This window comes from Centruroides vittatus, unplaced genomic scaffold (genome assembly GCF_030686945.1).
Source record: "Centruroides vittatus isolate TY-2023 unplaced genomic scaffold, ASM3068694v2 contig_10, whole genome shotgun sequence".
Classification (NCBI taxonomy): Eukaryota; Metazoa; Arthropoda; class Arachnida; order Scorpiones; family Buthidae; genus Centruroides; species Centruroides vittatus.
Window position 1 is genome coordinate 3,008,734 of NW_027120658.1, and position 26,548 is coordinate 3,035,281.

General features: G+C 26.9%; 1 protein-coding gene across 4 annotated transcripts in view; it reads right to left on the reverse strand.

Annotated features, from left to right (window-relative positions):
- Nucleotides 1–556: 556 nt before the first annotated feature.
- The window catches only part of LOC136974107 (ankyrin repeat and SAM domain-containing protein 1A), a 55,962-nt gene continuing 29,970 nt past the window's right edge, over nt 557–26,548 (reverse strand). Inside the window, exons 8-22 of one of the 4 annotated variants that reach the window (XM_067268938.1) lie at nt 26,225–26,429; nt 25,794–25,996; nt 23,710–23,780; nt 22,385–22,918; nt 21,745–21,780; nt 21,424–21,453; nt 20,078–20,243; nt 14,500–14,793; nt 13,916–14,040; nt 13,573–13,833; nt 4,371–4,481; nt 3,979–4,242; nt 3,711–3,869; nt 2,800–2,937; nt 557–2,710 (exon numbers count right to left, since the gene is read on the reverse strand). In XM_067268938.1, the coding sequence (XP_067125039.1) occupies nt 2,483–2,710; nt 2,800–2,937; nt 3,711–3,869; nt 3,979–4,242; nt 4,371–4,481; nt 13,573–13,833; nt 13,916–14,040; nt 14,500–14,793; nt 20,078–20,243; nt 21,424–21,453; nt 21,745–21,780; nt 22,385–22,918; nt 23,710–23,780; nt 25,794–25,996; nt 26,225–26,429 (2,825 nt within the window). In that variant the 3' untranslated portion in view covers nt 557–2,482. The remainder of the gene's footprint in view (nt 2,711–2,799; nt 2,938–3,710; nt 3,870–3,978; nt 4,243–4,370; nt 4,482–13,572; nt 13,834–13,915; nt 14,041–14,499; nt 14,794–20,077; nt 20,244–21,423; nt 21,454–21,744; nt 21,781–22,384; nt 22,919–23,709; nt 23,781–25,793; nt 25,997–26,224; nt 26,430–26,548) is intronic. The other 3 variants (XM_067268994.1, XM_067269076.1, XM_067269147.1) reach the window with 3 other exon arrangements.

Here is a 26,548-nt window from a genome sequence, read left to right on the forward strand (position 1 = left end):
AACGTGACAGGCCCCCTTTTAATTCTAAGTTTATGACAAATTTTAAATAAATGATGCTAAAATTTAGTATTTTATTTTTATTTATTATTTAAAAATAAATATTTAAAATAATTGTAAAGATTTATTTTAAATTGAATGACTTCTACGGATGTAAACGTAAAAATTTACACGTGACAAATGGGCTTTGCATTATTTATAGGAATTTTAATTATTAAACATTTTTTAACTCGATAAAAAATAAATAAATTATAACTAAAAACTGTTATTAAAAATATACCAAGTCCATAGATTTTTTTATGCTATTTTTAAAAATTTTTTCAATTTATTTATATTTTTAAAATAAATTTATAACGATCTCTTTATAAAATAGAAGGATTATATATGAAATTTTTTATATAAAAAAAGAAAATTATATCACAGTTAATTATAGGCTGTTACAGATTATTATTATTAAATAAATACTTCTGGTATAAAATTATATAAAAGTTTTTTTTTAAAATAATTAAAAATGATTTTGTTATATGTATTTTGAAAAATGTAATAATGAGAACATCAATTTATCATTTAGTCTGTTTTTTAATATCACATTATGAGCACTAGACAGCATACACAAATCTGCATGGATGATCAGCAAAAAGAGAAATTTCTCTGGGAGGGGGGAAAACACAAAATTTATAGCTTCCATATACATATATATAATATATTATTATATATATTATATAGATGTATACTTAATTATTTATATATAATATATGTATATGTATTTTAATATTATATAAAGAATATTTTAAAGATGACACACAATTCATAAAGAAGACCCGATTTTAAAGTCTTATTTTCAGAAGGAAAAAATCACATTTTTTCTCTAATAATAATAATAATAATAATAATAATAATAATAATAATAATTAATCTGTACACTCTCTTATTTACACTAGACAGGATTTAATTCGAAGTACTTAGAATGTAGATCTATTACACAATCCTGGAGGAAAGATCTGCTCATTCTTCCACCCATAAATCATTATCATTATCATCTTTCACAGCTCAAATTTGAATTTTTTTTTAAAATCTTGTTCAAGTTGTGCTGACTTATCCCTTATTTTTTACTATTATTATTTTTTTTTCCTGTTGATAAATTTAAGCTTTAGCCACCAATTATGAACTTCATCCTGGACTCTTCTGTTCTTGGTGTTCGTCTTGCAATAAGAAACATCAGTGGAAAAACTATATATACTGTGTATGTATATATATAAAAAAGAAGGGAATTGACTGAAGCACAGTAGCAGAGAAACAAATCAGGTGAAACGTCAACAACGCAGATGATATATGACCTCTAGGTGACTAGACCTCTATCTGTATCTGACGTTACAAATGGAACGACGAATTTTTTTTTTTATATTATTATTTTTATTTTTATTCGCGGTAGTAAATAACTGCCAAAGAATCAATGTTCATGAACAGAAATATCTTTAAATAAACTGCATGATGTCATTATTTTCATCCATTTTGTTTTTTCTTCCTGATGCATGATTCATATATTAGAAAGATTCTATTTATGTATTTAAATATATTGAATTTTTATGTATTTCTAATAAAAGTACGAATTTCAAAAAACTTTTTATCTAGAATCAAAAACATTTTTAGGTACTTTGGCAGTATTCAACATTACATAATTCATTAACTTTTGTCGCTTTTTCTTGAAGAACTGATCCCTCAAGAACTGTTTCTTCTTGAAGAACTTGAAAGGGGGTTTGTTTGGAGAGAGATTGGGAATTTTCGAAGAATCATCATTGTTTATTGACTTCAACTGATCGATAATCATGAAAAGAAAATGTAAATTTTACTAATTACTATTGTTGGTGTTATTAGTACCTGAGGTATTAGTAAAATGTCTTTCAGATTTTTATAAAGGAACCATGAGCAATAATCTTGTACTTTTCTGTAGAACAAATACTATAATTAACATTCATGATAGATTAGTATATAAAGTGGATCCTATCGGAAAAATTCAAAACTACACGTTTCTGAATAGATTGGAATTGTACTTTGAGCATTGGAATGTTCGTTTGCAACAATCGTGCTCTCGAGGATAATGCCCCAATTTAAAGAGGTAATTGTTCTTTAATTAAGGTATGAAATTTCGAAGCACCAATACACTGATACATTGAGGAATATAATATGAAAGCATACTTTTATATATACTTCGATTCCGTTTTACTTGAAGCTTCAACTTTCATGGAAATATTCGAAAGCTTTAACCCGCTTTCCAATATAATTAACATTAAAATTTATCTCGTAAAACAATCACTAATTGGGAAAACAAATAAAATAATAATAATAATTTATAAATTTTTTTTATCCGCTCTTTTTTTGTGTTGATTTTTTTTTCTTATTTTTGACGCGCGAATCTACCGATCCATTTCTATTTTTCAAAATTTCAGCGAAAATCGAAAATCGAGACTAAACAATTCATGAAAAGTCACGAAGACTGTTTATCTTCGGAATCGCCATCCTTTTCGGTTTTCTGTACTAGCTGCACGGTGATGTGACTGACATATTTCTTCTTTTCCTCGATTTTCTGGTCGTCTGACTTGTTCAAGAAGTGGACGAATTTTGATGCAGTTTTAGTTGAGTTTTCCTTCAGCGCTAACTGATAAGCCACTTCGAATGCTTGCCCCAGCGTCAAAATAATCTCCGTTGCTACGTCCTTTAATCAGAAAAAAATAATAAAATAAAAATAAAACTATAAATAAAAACAATTAATTCATTTATTTCTGGTATTAAGAAATAACTTACCGTATTCTGAGCTCGAAAAACATGGCAGTAATGATTTGTTGTTTGGTGCTCCTTGGTAATGTATGCGAAATGATTAAGGTCGTCGGTATCTTGGCATGCGCAGTGGATGTTTCTGATTTCGTGTTCGCACACTAATTGCTGTAATGTGAAAACAATACTCTAAATCACACTATATTGTATATCCTACCTATTTATTAAATAAATAAACAAACCCGGGCCATTGAGAGCTTGGCGTAGGGCACGGAAGTAAAGCGAACAAATGATATATGATATTTCTTTATTAATTAATAAAGAGCAGGCTTAAAGATTTTTTGTTGGTAAAAATAGCATTAATTTATAGAGGCAGAAGCCATTACGGTCCTAGAAAAAAATTCCAATTTCCCCTCGACGTCCCTGATACCTGGTACAGTCTCCTCATCCATAATGACGAGAGTTAGACACGTTCACATACTTTAATAGGCCAACAGTTCATACAAAATTCGGGCTTTCTTACAACTGCTAAGATACAACTGAACCTCGATATAACGCCAGTAAACGCCTGTAAACAGATCTCCTCCATAAATACAATATTAAACAAAGAACTTTTCAGTAGCTAAATTATCAAAGGATTTTGCAACGCAAAAAGCGTTATCACCACCACCAAATTACGTAACTTTAAAACTCTCAAAACTCGAACTTGTATGCTGACCGCATTACTATAGGCCTAAATAATTCTTATTGTTTGAAGTACTTCAGTTTAGTGCCAATTTTAAAGGCACTAAATCGAAGTTCGACTGTACACAAACACATTAATTCATACATACAGATAACTTATATTAATTTATCATTTTTAATTTTTAAATTCTTGAAAATACTTTAATTTACAAGAAATTTGGTATATAATTTAAAAGAAGAATTTCAAAATATTTTACCTTTGTTCTTCCATCTATAAATTTTACTCCTGAATGCGATATCGAAAGAATAACGTTTGGAACTTTTCCAATATCTCTAGATGAAGCTTTTAGTTTCTGTATTGACCTGAGAGTTGACTCCATTCCTTTCAATTCTTTTACTAAAGTGGATCCTAAGTACTGAATAAATTCAATAAAAATCAAAATAGAAACATTATTGCTGAAATTCTTTGTATATATATATATATATATATATATATATATATATTGAAAAATAAATAAAATCTACCTGCGCACTATAATTACAAGAACCTCGAATTAACACTTCTGGTTGATGTCTCCACTGTGTTGCAAACAAGGAAGGTATGTCTTGGAACAATTGCTGTGGTGACCTCAACCCTACTGTTGTTGGATCACCCATTAACTGCGTTGGTGGACGAATTTTTAAGTCTTTAGTATCTATTTCCATTATCGACTGTTGGTTTTCTACAGAGGTGGCTTCTCCCGACGATGCCTTATTGTCGTTACGTTCCTTGTACAAGTTAAGAGAGTTCTTGTTAGAAAAAATAATTTATTACTTTTTAAAAAAAACATTTTAAAGCTTTCGGGATTAAAAAGTATATCTTAAAACTGCTATTTTCTTAGATTTAAACATTAAAATCAGAACTTTTTTCCTCTTACCATTTTTAATAAATTTAAATCTTCTAAATCATCAAAATGCGAATCCCACGATCTGTCTCCTAAAGATGCTAATATTCTTTTCCTGTGGCCCATTTTTTCTATTTTCAGTATCTATTTTGGATCAATATTTTCATATTGTTTAATTACTACGGTTTTAAAGCATATAATTTTTTAAAATTTATTACAAAATGTTTTATGTTATACTTTTTTACACATTATTTAAGCTGCTATAATACTTATTCTAATAAATATAAATTTAATTAATTATTCAAATATTATTATATTAAATAGCAGATAATTTAAATATAAAAATTAATTAATTAATTTATTATTTAATATTTTTTAACACAGACCTACTTTCTTCCCCATTAAACAAGCTGGATTTTAACGTATACCGCGCTAATACTTTAATTTTAAATATAAATAATTAAAAATATAAAACTTATATATACAAATAAATAAGAGTAAATTGTATAAATTAAAAAAATTAATTTAAAAAATTAAATCAAATATATTATTTTTATGGGTGTAGTTTTTAACGCTTCAGACTGATGTAACACGAAACTCATTTTAAATTCTAAAAGAAATTCGTGAGTTATTAAATTACTGAATTTTTTTAATTATCAGAAATTTAAAATTGAATATTTTATTTAGAAAAAAGAAAAAAAATTATTAGCTGTTACATGAAACAGCTAAATTTAATTTTTTGGATAATGGCCAGAACTACGTAATCTAATCGATGCTTCAACTTTCCACCTTTCTAAAATCGATTTTAACAGATTTATTCCTATAAACTTAATCTTTAATAATGAAATTTAAGAAACTTCATTTTTTTTCCTTGAAAAAAAAAAAAAATAGAAGTGCTGCAGTTATTACGAAAGCTGCAATACAACAAAATAACTGAAAGCACCTCCAGTACAATGCATTTAATTAAATTACAATTGACATTGTGATATTTAAAAAAGGGGATCTACTCGCAAAGAAAAATTAAAATAAACGTACAAATTCACAAAAAAGGGCCAATTGTTAAGAAAAATAAAGGTGTAACGATACAGTAATGTAATAATGAGATGAGCATCAACCGATAGCAAATGAACACGTTATATATTATATATATATCGTGCATTTACTGCATTAAATATATATATATATATTAAAGCTTTAAATTTAAAAATAATATATTATATTTTATATATTTTTTAAGTAAACTGCATACAGTTTAAGTTTGTTTATTTATTTTTCTTATTTACAATAGGAAATATCTATGGCAATGGATATCCTCTCCACGTTAACAATAAAACCCCGAACAGATACATAAAATGCAATAAAAAATATAATAATTAAAACGTTGGATAAAATTTAGAAGTGCAAATTTTAATAAATTAAAATTTGTACTTCTAAATTTATTATTAAAAAAATTAAATCTATTGTTAATAATTAATTTTTAATAATAATAATAATAATAATAATAATAATACAGGGAATCTGTAAACTGTAAGCTAATTTAAATATTAATATAAATTTTACTTCCGAAAATTGCTGCGTGAAAATCAATTATTTTAATTATAATTAATGTAGGTTGATACTATTGAAATTTATCCTTCAATTCAAATTGGTTAAGCTTCGAGTTTCTACCAGTTTAGTAAGTTACAGAGAGAAAAGGCAGGAAGGATAATTCTTTGTTTTGCACTGATCTATTCAACAACTTCACAAACAATTTAATGATTTTATCTTTCCAGAACTTTTTTCATATAAAATAGTACAAATGGAAAAATTCAAAGAGTTGAAAATCGAATTCCTCTTCCTTCTTTCCTATTCCTAGAGGCACAATTTTCAGTTTTTTTTAAAGCTTTTATGCTGTGAATATACCCTATTGAATATTGAATTTTATCGATCTAGTTTTAACAGTTTCGCCAGAAAACCTTGCAGCAATAAAGATTCTTTACTTAAAATTCAAGAAAATTTCTCAAAAAGTGATATATATATATATATATATATATTTTTTATATATAAATATACGAAGTTACTTTCCATAAGTTTTCACTTTTTGATTCAAACTTAAGTAACTTATCTTGGGTCGAAATACAACTCATTAAAAGTACTTTTTGCAACTTGAACACAAACTATATGGTGTATTTTCTCGGACACATGGCAAATTTCATCACTAAGTTTTCCTCAGTTTCATAAACACTACAAAAAGTACTTTTATTAATCTCCTAATTAATTATCGAATTTTCTTAACATTTTTGATATTCGGTGTAATAAAGATCTATCAATTAATTAACAAAAAATTTAAATATTTTAATTAAAAATTTAGTCTTTTATTACATTGAAAAATTCTAAATAATATATTACTATATTTATCAATAATTCTACATTTTAAATATCAAATTAGTAATTAATTGATAGATTAATATAGATTCATACTGTCTTCCTTCTGTCTGTTCTTCCATAATCTCGAAGTTAGAAGAAAATAGAGGTAGGACGACCCGATTAACTATATACGAACTTCCGGGTCTGGCCCGGAAATCACGTGATTTTTAAATTAAAATATGATTAAAAATTGCAGCCGGCATTGTGACGATGTCACAATAAGAAATTGCTCGTTTTTATAGTATATTCTACTAAATAAATGAATCTAAATTCGGTAACTTTGTACAAATTTAAAGATCAAATTTTTTATAAAATTATTCTTCTAGAATATATTAAAATTTAAAAAATAAAATTGTGTCTTACGATGTAATTCCTTAATGCCTCATAAAACTAATATTTACAGAGAGAGAGAGAGAGACAGCGATTTCATTTGACATTTCCTCAAATTTTTATTGTTTATATATAAAATAATTTAAAAAGGAGTCAATAATTTTATTTTTAACTCTTACACGCTATTTTATCAACATTTATTACTTAGTTTAAGGTAATCAGAAAGCCAAATGAAGCTTAGAAGCCTTCCACCAACAATTATAATTACAGTACTCTATAACTCATGGAACCGTATCACTAAGAAATCTACACTTAGTATATCACAGAATAAATTTTTTATATTAATAATACCCAAATATATTTAATTAAATGACTATACAAATATTAGAATTATAATTTAAAACTCTGCTTAAAATAATAACTATACGTAAATTCTCTGAAAATTCTGAAACTGGGATCAGGAGATCTAATCATAGAATTATCCACATGAAAGCCCTAATGGAAGCCAATCTGACTATTAATTAACTATTCCACATTAATGAAGTCGACCTTTACTCCACTAGATCAACATTACTTCATTTTTTTTTTCTCCTTCCTAAAATATGAAATCACTAATTGGCAAAGAGAAGCGAATAGGTTGCTCCTGGTTCTTCGTATTTTAGAAATTAAAATAGAAGAAAATTCACCAAAATGAACGAGGTCCAACCGTTTATAAATTTAATTATTTAAAAATAAGAAATGTGTACTAATTATTGTATACAAGAAATCGTTTTCTTGAGAAATCCCTCCGCCAAATATTGACTCTCATTGATTTTATATATAAGCCTTTAATTAATATTTTTGTTAACGTATAACATTGCATTTTACACTATACTTCTGTTAAATAGGAATTTTAATTCGTACGAATGATAAAATATCACGTTACGAATTAACAGCTCTGTCAACAATGATGGGTACTTCGAAAAAAATATCTCGAAAATATTTAATTTTAGTTTTCAAAAATAATATTTACTTTAATATCATTCAAAATTATTTCAAAGGGATGCTGAGATGCAATTCGCAAATCACTGAACAGTTTTTTAAATTATTATTTGATTAAGAAAATTTAAACACCACGTTGCTGTGTTTGTATTATACATATTTATTATTTGTTTAGTATAAACTAAACAACATGTCTTGTACGTCAAAAATATCTAAATATAATTCTATTAATTCAACAAATCTACTGTATATAAAGTTTTCATGTAATATTGATTAGTTTCTAGATGAGTGAAGTGATTACAATTACACGAAACTATTATGTCTGTGAGTACAAAGATTAGAAAAACATCTGTATTGTGTTTTATTATTCTACTGTTGTACAATGTGGGTTGTCCAAGACTTATTAAACCTGATAGATAGATTTCAGGTTTAACAAGTATTAAACAACAGCAGATTTGTGGAATAATAAGGAACTCATTGTGGACTAGTGAAATAATAATAAACAGTAAAAATAATACTCTTTAAGCTAAAAATAATAAATCTATACTATGATAGAGATTTTAATATAAGCTCAATGGGAGAGAAAGTAGCCACGTTTCCCTACTGTATAAGCTCAAGCGATTTTACTGTTCACTGTTGAACAAGAGGAAATTTTAAATCATATAACTGAAATGTTATCTTCATTTAGACCAGGGGTTCCCAGCCTTTTTCACGTGTTGACCCCTTTTAAGAAAATTTTTTCCATTGACCTCTTCACTATTATATTATATGCTGTGTTATATATTACGTATTTATGTAACAGCCTTCATACATAATTTTCAATATTTTCTAATGAATTTTTTATATTTACAAAGTTTGATCGACCCCTCTTAAATTTTCATGGATCCCTAAGGGGTCGATAATGACCTCGTTGGGAAGCCCTGATTTATACTAAATTACAACTTTAAAGATACGAAAGGGAGAGAAGACGATTTAAATATTTAGTATGTTTATGGATACTTTTGCAAAAGAGTCTTAAGAGTGAATCCTGACGTTTATGACTCGTTAACGTCAAAAGCTACATCAGGATAAGACAATAATTTTTAATATAACAATATTAGGTTATAACTTCTAATAAAGAGCTAAAATAAGACAAATTAAAAATAAAAAATTTACTTATTTTATGGTAAATTAAATATATAATGTCCGGCACTGCTCGGGATTTTGAGGGGATGGAGAATTGGTGAGATTGGATTGAAAGGGGGTGATAAAAACAATGATCTTAATCGTTAGTAACTAACAAAAATGCACATTTATTGACCCGAGTATTTACAATAATGAAACTGCAAAACACAAAAAATTGCTCAGACTTAAGAAGGGGTGACTTTAGGATGGGGCCTCCACAGTACTTTTCTAGTGTACCGAAGAATATTCTTGACAAATTTAGTGCGGATACGTTGAACGGTATAGAAGCCTTTGCCTAATATATACTGTACAGTACATACATTTCGACATTTTTATATATAGAGATATCGATATATAGATATAAATTAAAAATATATAGATGTAGCATATAACTAATATACATTATATAGACCTAATATTTATAAATAATTTAATTAGTTGTTAACTGTGATAAAAAAATATAATAAAGGATTAGAGCATACGTTCAAAGTATAATAACAATTTAGTACTATTAATATTTAAATTTATATCACATTTAGTTTATCCTTTTCTTAATTTTTTTTCTCATTCTAATATTTCATAGAATCTAAAATAATAGTAATAAAAAATTCAACATTTTACGAATTTACTATGAATTATACACAATAGGTTGTTCTCCTTATCATAGTTTAAATTCGATATATGTTTAAATTTTTTCTTTAAACTAATAAAAATAATGATAATTTATATTTTAAGATATCCAAGTTTAATTCCCAAATTAATTTTTATATAATATTTATAAATTTATTTTTTGAAACGAAAAATAGGCCTATATAAATCATAATCTTAAAAACAGAATTGAAAAAAATCGATAAAATAAGTACCCCAGGCATTTTTTAGTATCTAAAATAACATTAAATATTTTTATATTTTATCAATTTACATCAGATAATATTTCTAAATATATACTAAAAAAACTTAGGATATTCTTGAATGAAAATAGGAAAAAATTTGATCAATGTTTAAAATAAAGTTACTATTGTCATAATAAGATAAGTGTATAAAGGATGATGCTTGTTTTCCTGGAGAGCTGTGCCAATAATATGGGCATCATATATATAGAGTCAATGTTATCAAGATAACGAGATCAACGAACACTAGAGTAATGAAACAATAACTTCTAGAGCTTACTTTTAGATCTATGTCATTTATTCAATTTTAGAAATTGCTCCGTCAAAAGATTATTCTTTAAAAACATAAATGGTAATAATATTATTAAATGTACAAACAGGGAGGAGACAAACGGGGAACTTGTATTCCCCTGTGATCGAATAAAACTTTTCAAAATTATAATCGTAAAAGTGATTGAGATATTAACTTTATATCATCAAACATGACTGTGTATTCTATAATCTACTTGTATAAAAACCTCAGAAAAATAAATAATTAAATAAAAGTTTATTGATGTAATTACTTGTCTCCAAGCTTTGCCCCTTGATGTACTGTAAATGTTTAATGCAATATAAAGAAAATACAATATGTATTTTTAAAGAATACCTTTTTTTATGATAGAATAATTTAATCGTCATGGATCTAACACGGTATTTACATTTGTTACTTTCTTCAAGGTAGGTTATAGACGTTATTACAATATATATATACGGTAAAAATGTACGTATTGTAATATCTTATAAGTTCTAGCTCAAATACAACAGCGCTTATTGATTACTAAACTGGAGATTAAAGGTAACATAATCCACCGTAAATGGAACAGAATATATTTATTTAACTCAAGAAACATTACAGAATTAGACAAAACTTTAGTAGATCAATAATTAATTCAATTGAAAATAAAATTAACTTTTACAAAGAATTATAGAATATATCATCTGAGATAAATCTGAGAATGGATTCTTTTCCATAATTTTCAAGTTTTAAAAAGTGTTCTACCCAATGATTGATTAGAATAATTTAAAAACAGCGAATAATATACACCTCTTAAATTACAAAGTATTCTTTCAGGAATCTGATATTATAAATACAGTAGCAATTTTAATATATTAAAATCCGTTATTATTTTATAAACTGTTGCAGATTTTAAAACGAAAGAGAAGTCAGAAGAGAAAACAGATAATTCAGAACTTATTAAAGAAACAAATTCATATTAATAATGTAATTTAAGTAGATTTTTTCACGTGTACTTAAAAAAAAAAATACAATTTTCAAATAGATGCTTCAATTAGAATAATTACATTATATTATAATTAAATTATAATTTAGTTTTTAATACAATAGAATGTTAAATACTTAATGTTTAAGCATTGTACAATGTAGTAAATTGCAAAAAATATCACGAATAAATTTTAAATAAAAATTTATTTTTTATAATTAGATTCATTGAGAAAATAATACCGTTCTGTTAGCATCTTGTGAAAACTTTTGAAATTTATATTATTCTTTAACTTAATTGAATAAATTCAATAATCCAATAAAATATTAGTAAAATTCAAGTGCCATAGAACTTTACTATAACCTAATTGCTACCCGAAAAGCCGTCGTAAAGCGAGACGTCACCTATTTCTCACAGGCTCAATGACATTGAAAATAAATTCCAAAGAAAAGATTTTAATACATTATCAGATAAAGTTAACATAAATTAAAATATGGCACTGAAATACGATCAAGTAGTCAAACATATTGAAATTTATATCAGTCATTGAAGTGGGGGTTGTAAAACGGTGAAATGTCAAGCAAAATCAGACGCAAAACATCTACATTTAATAAATTTATATTATTTAGAATGCATTTAAATATGTCTGCACAAAACAATAGCGCAAATTTTAAGAACTAAATAAATAGTAATATAAATAAGAAATTATTTTAGTTATTCATTCAATAAATTAAATACCTAACTAATCTTTTATAAATATAATATTTTATTTTGGTTACTATACATTAATTATATTTAGAAATTTTTTATTGAATTATTTTAATTATTCTCTATTTTAAAACTGCTTATAAAATAAAAATAGAAATGTAGTGGTTGTTAACAATTCCATTCAAGTTAATGTACGGCAAAAAAAAATTATTTTAAATATTTTTAAGTAGATTAAAGTTATATAAATTAATTTATCAATAAATAAAATCCGTATTTTCGATAATAAAGAACATTTTTACGTCATAATATTAATGATATCAATAATAACAATGATCAGTTAAAATATGTCATAATACATTGTCATATTATAAAAATAAGATATATAAAATCTGAAAATACTAAAATTCTTCAAAAAAATTTGAAATAAAAGTAATGTTTGATTGATTAATTAACACGAGACACCAGCATACTTAATCTGTATGGTCTGCCACAATTACACAATTATGGGTGGGGCTGACCTCCAATGAGGTCTACCACCATCGAGAGGGATGAAGAACGATGTCCCGACCTATACTACACATGATAAATTATAGGGGACTGAACTGTAGGTGTTCGAACACGGATCCCCACAGAGATAGGGCACACTTGTATGGAGTGGGGGTAGAGCGGGTCCCTTTTACTGTTTCTTTCTTGTTTTTTTTTTTTTTTTGAGCGAATGAAATGAATAGAATATTTCTTTATTAATAAAAGCAGTCTTAAACAACTTTATTTTTTTATTTTTAATAACATTAATTTATAGGGGTGGGAACCATTATGGGCCTCTTTGTCTACTCTGAGGGCTCCTAGCTAACAAAACTAACATTTAAGTCTAAAAACTCCTTAGTATACCGTAAATAATAAAACATTCCCTAAACAGATATTTCTTTTTATTTCATTGCGACTTAAATTTAAAGTATAATTTACAAATTTGCATGAATTTAATGATAATTAACTTGTTTCCAGGAAACAATCTGTTCAAAGCCATCGGTTTTATGCATTCGAAAAAACCTTACCTCTCACCATTTATTTCTGTAAGGTTTAAGCTATGTTGAATATGTTCCAAAAGTTACTAAGCAAATTTATTGAGTTATTTGATAAGTGTTTACTACTTAAAAAACATCATAAAACATAAAAGTAAATATTTATCCTGCATTTTAAAAACATCAAACTTGATGTTAAATAGTTTTTGTATAACATTAAAATGAGTAGTCGCAAAGGAAGGGAGACATTTTAAACATCTGCAAGTCATCGCGCCCACACAGATTTGAAAATATTAACACACGCAACGACAGTTACATTGTCGATATCATGTTTTATTATTCCACCTCGATAAGCTACTTCTCAGTAACTGCATAAACTGATACCAATGAAGTTATTTACGTCATACATGATAATTACATTAAAACAACTAAAATACATTAGGAAAAAAAAAACTTATAATTTCAAAATAAACCTTACCAAAAGCAGATCTTCGTTCGTCAATGTGGTTAATTTATCCAATTCTGTGAATTCATTCTCCGCAAATACGTTCACATAACTTTCCAAATTTAAAGACCTTAGCCACTGTTCTATCGAGTTTGGTATTCCAGCTTTGCCTTCTCCTCTACCTATAGGGAGAAGATTTGGAAAGTCTTTAGCAGAATTAAGAATCTTCTGTCTGTGATTTTCCGCTAGAACTCCAATTTCTATAAGATCTCTATCGTCCAGAGTCGTACTTCCCTACACAAACATAACATAATCATATATAATTTTATTCTTAAAAAACAAAATTAAAATGCTAATAAATTTTAAAATAACTCACCAGAAAGTCCACATCATCGAAGCCATTTTCCATCAATAAATTTTCATATTCTGCCATATCTAAACTTTCTAACCACTCTCTGACTGTACTAAATCCTCTGGCATTGCCCGCTTTTTTCCTGTTATCTGAAAATATTTTAAAAAATAAAACTTTACTAAGAGATTCGTAGATAAATATAAATTACATCTATGCTAGAAACCCTTAAAAAAGCCTCGTAAATGAATATTCAAAGACGTATATGAAGCATAGATTAAATGTAAACAGCGAGAGGGGGGCAGAATGCAATTAACTAGGTCCCAATTAAAAAAATAGAATAGATTTTAAAACCATTTTATTATTGGTTCCAACTTCGCCATTCTTTCATTATTTATTCAAATAAAGATAATTTGAATAAATAATTTTATCAGATTTAAAATGGTAAACACGAATCTAGAACAACAAAGAGGGGGGAAAATTATAATAATAAAATATTTAAATGCCTTAATTTAAATAAGAAAGAAGTTTATTTATCTTCCGTACATAAACAATATCGTTAACGAATTCACGAGATAAATGGAATAAAATAAAAAAATAAAAATTTTAACCTGAACTAATAAATGTCTTGGTGAACTGCTCTTCGATTTCTCTTGCAAAGACCGACTCTCTAGCGATTCCACTTCCAAAAGAGGCCATAATATCGGCTATTTCGGCCCATTCGGCATTCTCATCGAAAGGGCTAAGAAGTGATAAGCTGCTCCTTTGATCAGACGTCCCTCCGTCAGTCATCGTCTTCAATTTGGTGCCAACATCCCCATCTTGGAATAAATTCATCGGCCTCTTTGTTGGATGTCTGTCATCTGTACGACCATCCAAGGGACAGACGGAGCCTCGACATAAACCTGTTCGAGCACAATGACCATTGGGGTGATAATGCATATAACTAGGGTTTATGGATTATTGATTCGACTAGCCGTTAACGGAAAAAAATATATTTAAAATATACAAATAACTTCTTATAATTTAAAGCATGTAAGCAATTGTCTGTATTTGCAATTCTGTTGCTTCTAACTCATAATTTACAATACTACTCGATTAAATATAAGATATTTTTCTACATAACTTATAAATTATTATTATTTTTTAATACATTTAAATATATTTTTTAGTATTTTTAGTATCTTAGTCATCGTAGCATGATTAAGATAGATAGAGACGTGCAAGTAACGTTAAATTTATAAATATTCAGAGTCAATATTTATGCATAAATAATGTAATTATATAATTATATATATATAATAAATATTATAATTGTATTAATTATTCGGAAAATTGTAAATAAACTAAGTAAGAAAAAATAAAATAAAATGTTTATTCTATTTTTTAATTAATTAATTTACTATTCATTGATCAAAATTTTGAAAAAAATATAAAATATTAATCCTAATTAAAATTTTTTGTTTAGTTCTAATTATTATTTAAGAAAAATAAATAAATATATTTTAGATTTTTAAAAGTGTAGAAATTAATAGAAGAAAAATAAAGTATTTTCATTTAATTTCCGTCCTGAATTCGTCATTATTGATTTAAAATGAACGTCAGAATGAAGTACGTCGTCACGATTATAAAAATTGATTGACATATATATCAAAATTTCATTTATATAAATTATTTGTAAAAGAGTCAAGTGATCTAATATTTATTTAAATGAATACTTAATAATTATGGATGACTTTACAATCGAGTTTTCTATATTAAATTTTTATTATTTATTACAATTTATTTTTCGAAATAAACCTATTTAATGTCATTCTTTCTATATAAAGTTAAAAAATGCCTACATCTGATAATATCGATTATATATATATATTTTTTTCTGTTTAGTTATTACTCTTATTACAAGTTTGCAGCCCTAGTCTTCTATTTAATTAATTATTCAAATTTTTAAAGTATTATACGCAGAACAATTAAACTGTGACATGGCAAAGGAATCATTATTTAGCAAAGACGATGGTGGTAATAAATCAGTCGTACGTTATGACAATGTTAAATGAGCATTGGCATCTGATGATGACAACGAATTTTTGGATATGAAAGCCAGTAATCGGATTCACGACTGTGCAATTCCCTACTGTGGAATAATATCTTGTTACAGTGTCTACTAGGAAAAAGTAATAATAATTAAAGAAAAAATAAACGATCCTTTTGCTAAAGCATGTAACAAAAGAAAAAAAAAATTAAGAAGAGCAACAGGTAGTTTACGTATCGCATGTCTTTAAAATGAGTAACAGGTAGGCTGTTTCAATTTTTTACTATGTAGGCTATGTATTGCACACTTTTTAAGAAGCGTAGCATGTATTTACAATGTAGAATAAATAAATTATTTTTTAAAATAAAATTAAACATGTATAAATCATAATCATTGGCGAGTTTACGGCCCTATCCTCCGTTGAAAGTCGTAAAAATGTATAAATATAATCAACGAAGCAAACAAACTGTAAAATTTAAATATTTTTCTTAAAATTTTTAGTTTAAGAAAATATTTTACATTAATTCCTTACTCTAAATTTAATATTAGAGCAAGGAGTCAAGAATATAATTATGAAATTTAGAGATACTTTGAAGTCTTTTAGTCTGAACAAGACTTCAAATTTATCGATTTATTCATTTAATACTCAATAAAGAATAGGATTTATCAGCCAGACAATCTAATTCATTTGAGAATTTTTATTTATTTATTTTTTCATGATTTAACTCAGATAATGAATCATAACTGTTTCTCAGTTGTTAAGAAACTTCCCCATTGCCTAATCGTTATCTCAACGACGATTGACACTACAAAATGCAATCCATACTTCGAATTTTGTTTTATCAAAAAAATTTAAGACTTTTACTCCTCTTTCATACACTGATTCACTAATTTCGTATAAATTAATGTATTTTTTTTTTTACTTTCAATTTTGATATAATAAACCTACCAGAAGCAGAAAATCTTTAAAAATTTCATACCCATTATTGTAAATTGTACATTGATATTTATCAATTATTTTATTTGTTAATAAATATCAAATTACAGTTTTAATGTTGGATATAATTGCAGTTCTGTTATTAAATTACTTAAAATGACGTCATATATGAGTTACTTCATCATCTTTTTAGTTTTCTTAATTATAATTAATCTTTTTTAATTTAATATTAATCAAGAATATTTAAACTGGTTAAAAATTATTAGATAAACTCCCTTATAACTTTTAATCTGTATCTTACATATTCATAATAAACTCTAAGTTTCTATAGAAGCAATAAATAATTATATTAAATTTTATTAAAACAAATTAAATTATATAATTGAATAAAATTAAATATAAAAATTCTGTACAGAATTTCTAAAATTAAAGTTGAAAAAAATGTTGACATATAGAAATAAAAGTTAACTGAGCTTTTGGTATGTCAGTCTGTATATCTTGATCAACATAAAAACGTCCGATAAATTCTACTTTTCTTATCAATAAAATTCTGTCAAAATCAATTTGTGGAAAATACGGTGCCATAAATTTAGATCGAATTCTATTATTACTTTTAGTGAAATCTTATTTTTATAATCCAAGATTAAAAAATAAATAAGTAAATAAATTTTTTAGTAGGACTATTCTCATTTATCCAGTTTTTAGAAATTTACAACAAAAATTAAGATTAATTGAAAAAAAATTTTAAATTTTTTATCAAAATTTAACAAATAAAACGCTGACAAGCAATTTTGTTTATGAATTCAGCTTAATATATTGGCATTAATAAGAAATTTTTGTAATAATTACTCATTTCATAAAATTTTTTTTAAATAAAAATAAATATTTAATAATTTTAATTTTTAAAAAATCGACTTTTTAGATCCAAAATCTTATAAAATTATAATAAATTTCAGAGCAATTCATCCTCTAATTAATGAATTAAATGTCTAATAATCTAAATAATCATAATTCCTACCAATTATTAAGCTATAGTAGACATATTTATATAGTAACATCATTATCTTCTCTTACAATACAAAAATGATAGACTCATTAAAACAAATATAATCTTTTATGACTCATTTTGTAGTGTTAAGTACTTAAAAATAATTACTCGTTGGATTAGAGTATTATTAGAGATAATAATATACTGCTACAAAGTGGTATATTGCTAGAGTATATAGAACTTATATACTATAATACTACTTATTAAATATTCTTAAATATTAAATATGGACTTGAATCTTTAGAGATTTCATAAATCTAGTGGAAGAAATCCACATTAAATATAAAGGTGAAAGGAATATAATTTTTCTTTTCAACATATTCATCTTATAGGCCTATACGTCCTTGTTTTTATCTTTTTATGTATTTACAGTTAATGTCTAAATGTACTGTATATTTGTTTTTGCAGTTTGTTATATGGTTATACTTTGTAGCCTTTACCAGAGGGCATAACCCTGTACAGCAACTAAACTGATAACACAATAAAAACAAAGATGGAGTCTATAAAAATTTCAAACATCTTTGCAAAGAATAAAGCTGCTATTATTAGAACATATTTAATGCTTCATTCTAATAGATTTAGATTCCAAAAATTTATGAATAATTAATCAATTCATTCAAATAAACACCACCAAATTAATTTAAATTAATCAATAATTTAATTTTGTTATTAAAAAATAAAATTAAATAACATAAATAACAGCTCGATATTTAAAATTAATTAACAGAAGTAATAAAATTTTTTCCAACATTTAATATTAATTAATAAACCTCTATCTGTATCAGAACAAAATAAAATAAATTATTTATCTAAGAACTAATAATTAATTTTCTGGGGTATAATAAAGGGATAGAAATAATTTTAAAATAATTAGATAGAAATAATTAATAATTAAATTTTAAAATATGCAAATAAATATTTAATTAAAGACAAAAACAATATTAGGGGGTCTGAATTAAAACCTGCAAACCATATTCACCTCTGTGTAACCACTAACACTGTGGATAGAGTAAACTCTTGGGTTTTGTATACACATGTCTACTGTGTAAGTGTATTTATCACATTCAAATCTTTAATTTTTTCTTTATTTATAAAGATAAATGGGGCCTAGGGATATACTACTGATTACAGATATTGTAAAGTGAAATTCAAGTTCTAACAATGATTTACATTATATTCATTTTAATTATATTTAAATTTATACTTAACAACTATACAATTGTATATGGCATTCATTTCACACATAATAAAATAACTAATTCGAATTTTTAATAGCAATGTGGAGATATCTAAGGATAAACTTAAACTTGGACTCCTTCCAGGGTTATTTATTGAATAACTCGGTTACTAGTCCAGATAATCTTGTAATGTATTTAATTTCTGGGGGAGGAAAATACCTTTAATTGTAATCTAAGCAATTTTTCGAATATTAAATCAATGTAGATTCATAACCTTTTAAAAAATTAAACTTAAATCATCCGTAAATAGAAGAAAACTCAATTATTTTTTCAATTCTGATTCTATTTACGATTTAATTCTAAATTAACTAACTTGCCATTCAATGTTTTCAAGGTTTAATGACCTAAATAGAAATGTGTGTTTCAAACATCCAATGCAAGAGCTTGAAAAGTGCCAAAATTAACTTTTGACAGCAGAAAAAATACTGTATTACTTTAGTTCTAAGTAGTGTTACTAATAGCCATTTAAATAAACAAATTTAGAATATGATAAATAAGTAAGAACAAAGTCTGAATGGGCTTAGGAAATCGAAATTTAGGACACTTTAATATAATGATCGAGCTGATATATGAAATGTATGGCGTCAAAATGTGAAAAAATTTCGAAATAAAGGACGGACACCGATTGTAATCCAACAACAGCTGAAGTAGCCTTGAGGCACAAGCAGCTGTTGATCAAAATAGAGCACATCGAGAATGATCTAGTCCACTTTTAAGTACGTACGAAATATTAATGGTAAGTAATTTCATATACAGAATAACTCACCTAACAATTATAATTTACGACATACTTTTTTTGTACAAATCTCACGTTTTCGAAGGTGATTGTCAACACCACTGACGTCACGAGCCACGCCCAATTCTGACGTCACGGTGTCGGGCTCCCACCATTATCGTACATAGTTAAAATAGTCGAATAGGAACGTAATCTTACCTGCGAACGGGTCGTCCTCCATAATTTCTTCGATAGTATCTGTAGACACGGACTTATTTTCCTTGCGTAATGACACTCGCACGTTGCCGGAAGGATCGACGGTGGCGAACAACTCCTCTTCCGTCAGGGTCTCGATGTCACGTGACAGACGTTTCCTCTTGTACTCCTGGCATAGCAAGGAGGGGGTGAAGGAAAAGTGGACGGGAAGTCAGATTGAATGTAAGGTTATCTTCCAGTCAGTCGCATAAATGTCAACATGTGTGAGTGTGGGTGGGTTGGTTGCACGTGTTAAATTGACTAGAGTCGCGTTGAGTGATAAAACGTTCGAGGGGGGAAGAAATCTTATAGCGTATTGACTAATAATGGCAAATATAACGCTATTTAAACGCGAAACTTTGAATTTTTCTAATTGAATGCGATCGAGTTACATTAAACCGAGTGTTAGTATTGTTAGATTCAGTTCTTTTTTTAGTAAAAAAAAAACAAAAAACAAAATGGCAAGTTCGAATTATTGTTTAAGTAGAGCAATTTATATATATAAAAATGTCTCGTGTATCGGGAGGGGGGCGTTGATCTTTCAGCTGTGTTATGTCTAGTCATTTTATCATCAGATAAAACCAAATAATTGGACTGATTCGAACAGATTAAATTATTGCTAGTGATAGCATTTGTTTTTCTTTCGTAATCTCCTTGAGTATTCAGGAATATAAGCTATTTTCATATAGAAAATTATTGAAGAATATCTCAACAGTAGTCTTGACGGTATCGCCATTGGTGTTATCAATGTATTATCACAAATTAAATTTAAAAGCGTAATAGATAAGATGTGTTATAAGCATCACAATTATCAAATTATCGCCCAGAACTTTGTATTATATTACGATGATTTAAAAATCCGGTTCAAAATAGCTTCTAATAATTATTATCATATAAAAATTTAGATACAGCCGAACGTCCAACAACGGCCACCCCTAAACGGCGGCCATTTTCTCAGGGGACGTTTCTCTTAGAAATGCATACAGACAAACCTCCGAACAACGGCCAATTTTTATGTTCCCATCAATGGCCGTTGTTCACAGGTTTGACTGTTTGTGTATGAAATATTTTATACGCTGTTAAGCTGATTTTTTTCTTTTTATAAATAGAAATTAAAATTAATTTAAGACACAAAAATAAAATTAAAAAATAGATATATATTTTTATACAAATAGACATAATACATCTGAATAATTACATGTTTTTTTGTATAGTTTAATTTATATATATTTATATATTAGTTTGATTACAATATTGTTATTATCAGGGCTTGATTAAGTCCATAATATTTATATCGTTATTGCACTTACCGTCCCGTTTACTTCTTTTAAGAAATTAACCTTAAGAAAGAAAATAAAATAAACTAAACCAAAAAAATAATAAAAACTAAGCTAAAAACTTAAATAAATACAAGTTTAAAACAGAAATTAATTCCGTTATTTTCTGCAAAATACGGCAAATATTCGAAATTTCTTTTAGGTTTTAAAAATAATGTAAGGCATTAGAGAATTTCTAGACAATTTATTATTATTATTTATTTTTTAATGTAATGTTTTTCTCTTTTTTAAAATAATTTTCTATGTGGAAAGAGTTTTTGACAAGTGGTACTTTATCTAAAATAAACTACTCACCTGACTATCCAGGTAAACTGCTAAACGTAAATCGTCCTTTAAAATAAAGAAAATACTTTCTAAACAAAAAAAGAATATAACAGAAAACATATTTAAATAAACAACGTGAAAAATTTAACGTTTAAATAAAGAAAAAATAAAAAAAACTAAGAAAATAAAGAACACAAATAGTCGAAATTAAATTATATGTTAATAAAATTTGTTTTTTTAAATTTATATCAGGAGAAGCAACTGAAAATAATGATAAATTATTCATTCCTCTTTGGATTTTTATATGGTGGCAAAATATCAAGTTTTGAAATTATTTCATATTTTTTGGGTATTTTATGCTTCTACTGCGCATGCAAAAAATATATTTTGTTATTACTAGTCATTAGATCGTCGTATGACGCCATACTACAAGTTATAAGTGATGGAAATTGGATAATTGACAATTTAAAATGTATCCTTGAGTGGCGATTAGAATACGAAAAAAGTAATAAAATGCTAAATTATTTGCTCAAATATGGTTCCTTCGGTGTTCTAACTAACTCCGGTCGTCATATCTACGTTCTAAAGCCCACATACTTCAGCTCGTAATTTTAATATCTATCAAATTAGGTGATAAATGATATCTGATTTAAAAAAAAGGACTGCCTACCTGACTTAGAGGGCGTATTTTTTCGTGTATTCCACCTGCTGCTGTAGAGGGTGAAGGGGGAGGGAAATCGGGCGTCGGAGGTTGTTGATAATGAGTAGGGCTCAATGGTATCTGTACCGTCGCTCTTTTACTCCTAAAATCTAAACTATTAGGTTTGTTGGGACGTTCATCTTCGCAGCTGGAGACTGATTGTCTACCACGTGACAAAACTGCGGGGGAGTTATGGTAACGGAAGAAAGAACTACTAAATGACGTCACTCTTCCACTAGCGATGTCGTCATAAAGAGCACTGAAAGGCGAACTTTCCGTTATCTTCCCATTCTTGTTATCTAAGCTGCCTTTCCTCTTCTTTGGCTCAGCTTCGTTGTCGGATTCGTGGTGACCGTCTGATAAAGGCCTCGGCGATGTGCGTCCGCTGTTTGGCCCATGATCTCCTAATAACAGTTCGCAACTGTAACCCGATAGTCGTGTGGGCAGCGACTTGTCTATTGGAGATACTGGGGCTATAGAGCGTCTAGGTGGCTTGGCCGGCGGCTAAAACCATACACAACGTTCTCTATGATTATCACAAGTAATAAACTTCCTCTACAATATAAATTTATCTATATTATATTTTTAATATTTCTTTAATAGAAAAATATAAATAATAATTAATCAAATGTAATAAAAGTGGATAAATCATTAAAATATTTTAAGCCGTTGGAATTGCATTAATATTTCCGACTGAACGAATAAATTAACTTCATACAGATAACATTCGAACTCATTTACTCATGGAAATAAAAATTAATAATATATTTTTGCTTACTTCCTTTCATCGTTTATACGCGGAAAGGAAGTAAGCAAACATTTTTTCGTTGAAATTTCATCAAAACGACACCTTACAAGATCATATGTACAGTCAAACCTCGATATAACGCCTCCGAAATTGGCACTAAATGGAATGTGGCGCTAAACCGAAGGATCTCGAACAATAAGAATTACATAAAACATTGATTTTTGCATTGCAAAGGGCATTGTTATCAAATCACAATGCCCTTTTCAATGCAAAACTCATAACATTTAGTAATTCACAGGGTTGAAAGAATTATCTATTTTTAATATTTTAGGAAGAAATTCATTGGCGCTAAATCGAAATTTGCTGTATTTTAGAGAAAGGAATGGAATTTTTAAAATAAATTTTGTTTTCATGCAAAAATTGTTTTTATTCATTCAAATTAATTTATATTTTAACATACGTATGCATTTCCAATTTAAATTTTAATGTGTAAATTCCTTTTTGAAATATATTATTAAATAGAAAAATGAAAAGTAATAAAATATACCTGAGGTTTCGTGCCATAAACAGTTCCAGATGTGATTCTTGATGGAGGGGGAGATGGAGTCAGTTCGTTTCCTAATCGAATAAAAGAATTCTTACTTAATTTAAAATATTTTTCGTTTAAAATAAATAAAAAGAATTCTAAATTAAATATAAAATTTTGTTAAATTGTTTAAATTTATATAATTTAATTCGTTGTGTGACGTGAATAACTTATTTTGATCATATAATAATAAATTATTCATATTCTGCATTTCATCCTAAATATAATTGTTTGTTTACCTATGGAGAAAGGATTTTCTTCTGCAATTTTTACACAAGAATTAAATTTTATATAAGGATAAATAATTAATTCTCACATGGAATTGAATTACATTGAATGCAATTTTCTAACGAACAAGAATTAGTAAATTAAATTTTAAAATATAAATGCTTTTATTATTTATATAAGTAGTAAGTTTGCTTTAATACTATAATCGATTTGAAAGCAGTAAAGCTTCATAAATATATTAACTGCGTGTTTCCGGCATTGCTCGAGCTTTTGAAGGGTAAAGGTGACAAAAATAATGGTATAATAGGGTGAGAAAATGTGTTATTAAGTAAAATTTACATTTATTGACCTGTGTATTTACGTTAATCAGAAACAAAACAAAACAAAAAGGATGGGCTTTGGAGTGGTTGGGGTGGGAACCTTAAGTATTTTTTATAACGTGTCAGAGAATATTCATGCTAAATATGGTGAGGATAAGTTGAATGGTATAGCATCCTTTACATAACAAATGCACATAAGTTAAGAGGATGAGAACCCCACAGTATATTTTCTAGTATGTCAAAGAATGTTCAAATGCCAAATTTGGTGTGTCTATGTTGAATGATAGAGCCCTTTGCCTAACAAATATATACATATTTGACTTTTAAAATATAGATTAAAATATTTACACATTTAGTAAGGACTCATCAGTAAAGAATTTTAAAAATTTCACAATTTCGTTTTTACTGTTATGAATGTAAACAGTGTTTTAAAACTAGGCCTATTCTAGTAAACTTTTTTCGAGCTACTGACGCAATTTAAGTTTATTATTTCACTCATTTATTGTATATCTTTATTTTTATTTTGTTTATCTGTTCTAAAATCTCGTAAGTTTTTAAACTTTAATTTTAAAATTGTGTTCTATATTTCATATTCCAATCAGTTAATGTTCGATCTTGAAGATGGCTGCCTAAACGGCAGAAAACGTTCGATAAATAAAGTATTTGTGTTGGCAGAGGCTTAAACTGTTTTTATTTAAACTTTTTTTTTTAAAGCAAAATATAAAATATATAACTTAAAACTGTTATTTTATACTATTTTCATCAAATATAAAGGTGTTTAAACTGTAATTCTGCACTTTTTTTAGTAAGTGGAAAATGTATAAAAAATTATATTGTATCATATTTCATTGAAGTTGTTTTTAGATTATAGGAAGGACATAATTTTATAATTTTTTTTTTATTTCTACTGACAGATCTTGATAATTAAAGCTATATATAATCTTACTAATTATCAATTACTCCAAATAGTAAAATAAAAATTAAATTAATTCATTTAATTTAATTTTTATTTTCTTAATTTACACTTAATATCATTTCAAAAAACACTAATAAAGCTCATTTTTAATGTTTTTTTCGTTGAAATTATCTCGAAAAATAATGAAAAAATTGAAAAAGAAACAAAAAATAAATTTACATTCTACAGTTTTTCAAAATTTCTACGTAATAATTATGTTATTTGTATTTAATATTTTTATAATAAACAACTTAAGAAAATCATTTTACAAAAAGGAAAAAAATAACACCTAAATTGAAAAACTGAACAGTATTTATCTAATAGATTTTTATCAACAAAACTTATGAAATATTTTTATATATATTTCAAGTTGACAGTTTCCTAAGTGTTCCCCACAGCTGGATCTCATCATATAAAATGCACATTGTAAGTAGCAATTGTTGGTCCTTCTTTCCAGTAGAAAAAATAAAATTGACTGCAACGCTACACTTCAAACAATAAACAATTTTATCATCGCAAACGAAATATATCAGAAAACTCACTACTAGTCATGGTCGATGGAGAAAGTGAAGTAACGGTATCCGATGATGTCACTGTTACGTCACGGAAAGCATGTGGCGCTTGGATAGGAGAGTTCATCGAGCCTGAAGGGGTGCAGCTACCAGTAGATGCTTTGTCTAAAGTGCTATCAAGAGATTTCGATAAGAGGACAGGGCTTGTCTGATGAGCATCATTACCACTTCCCCTATTTACGAGAAAAAATATGTTGGCTTACATGTAGTAAGAATTTATAAGGGAGGAGAGAGAGAAAAAAAATGAAATGTTTCAGTTTATATGAAAAATTTAACTTATCAATATATAATGTTACAACATTGTAAGGACGGTTAAGACCGTTCTTTTTTATTTTTTTATTTATGTTTTCCGACATAAGTTTACCTAAGAAATAAATATGTTGTCGTAAATATTTACTTACGCGGATGATCTTTTATTGGACATAGATAATTTATACTGATGAATAGGGCCATCAATGTGATTTATTTCAGATAAAGGAGACCTAATCATCCTAGGGGGAGAAGTACCATAAGATCCACTACTACCGTAGGGACTGGGAAGAAACCCATGAGGAGATGACAAGTTGCTTGATACTTCAGTACCTTCATCTTCAGGAGTAACATGTCCTAAAAAAGGAAATAAGAAAAAAATTGAAAAATGTAGATAACCTTTACATTATTATAATATATATAATATAAATTCAATTTAAAATGTTTATATTATTTACAGACATGATCGAACTAAC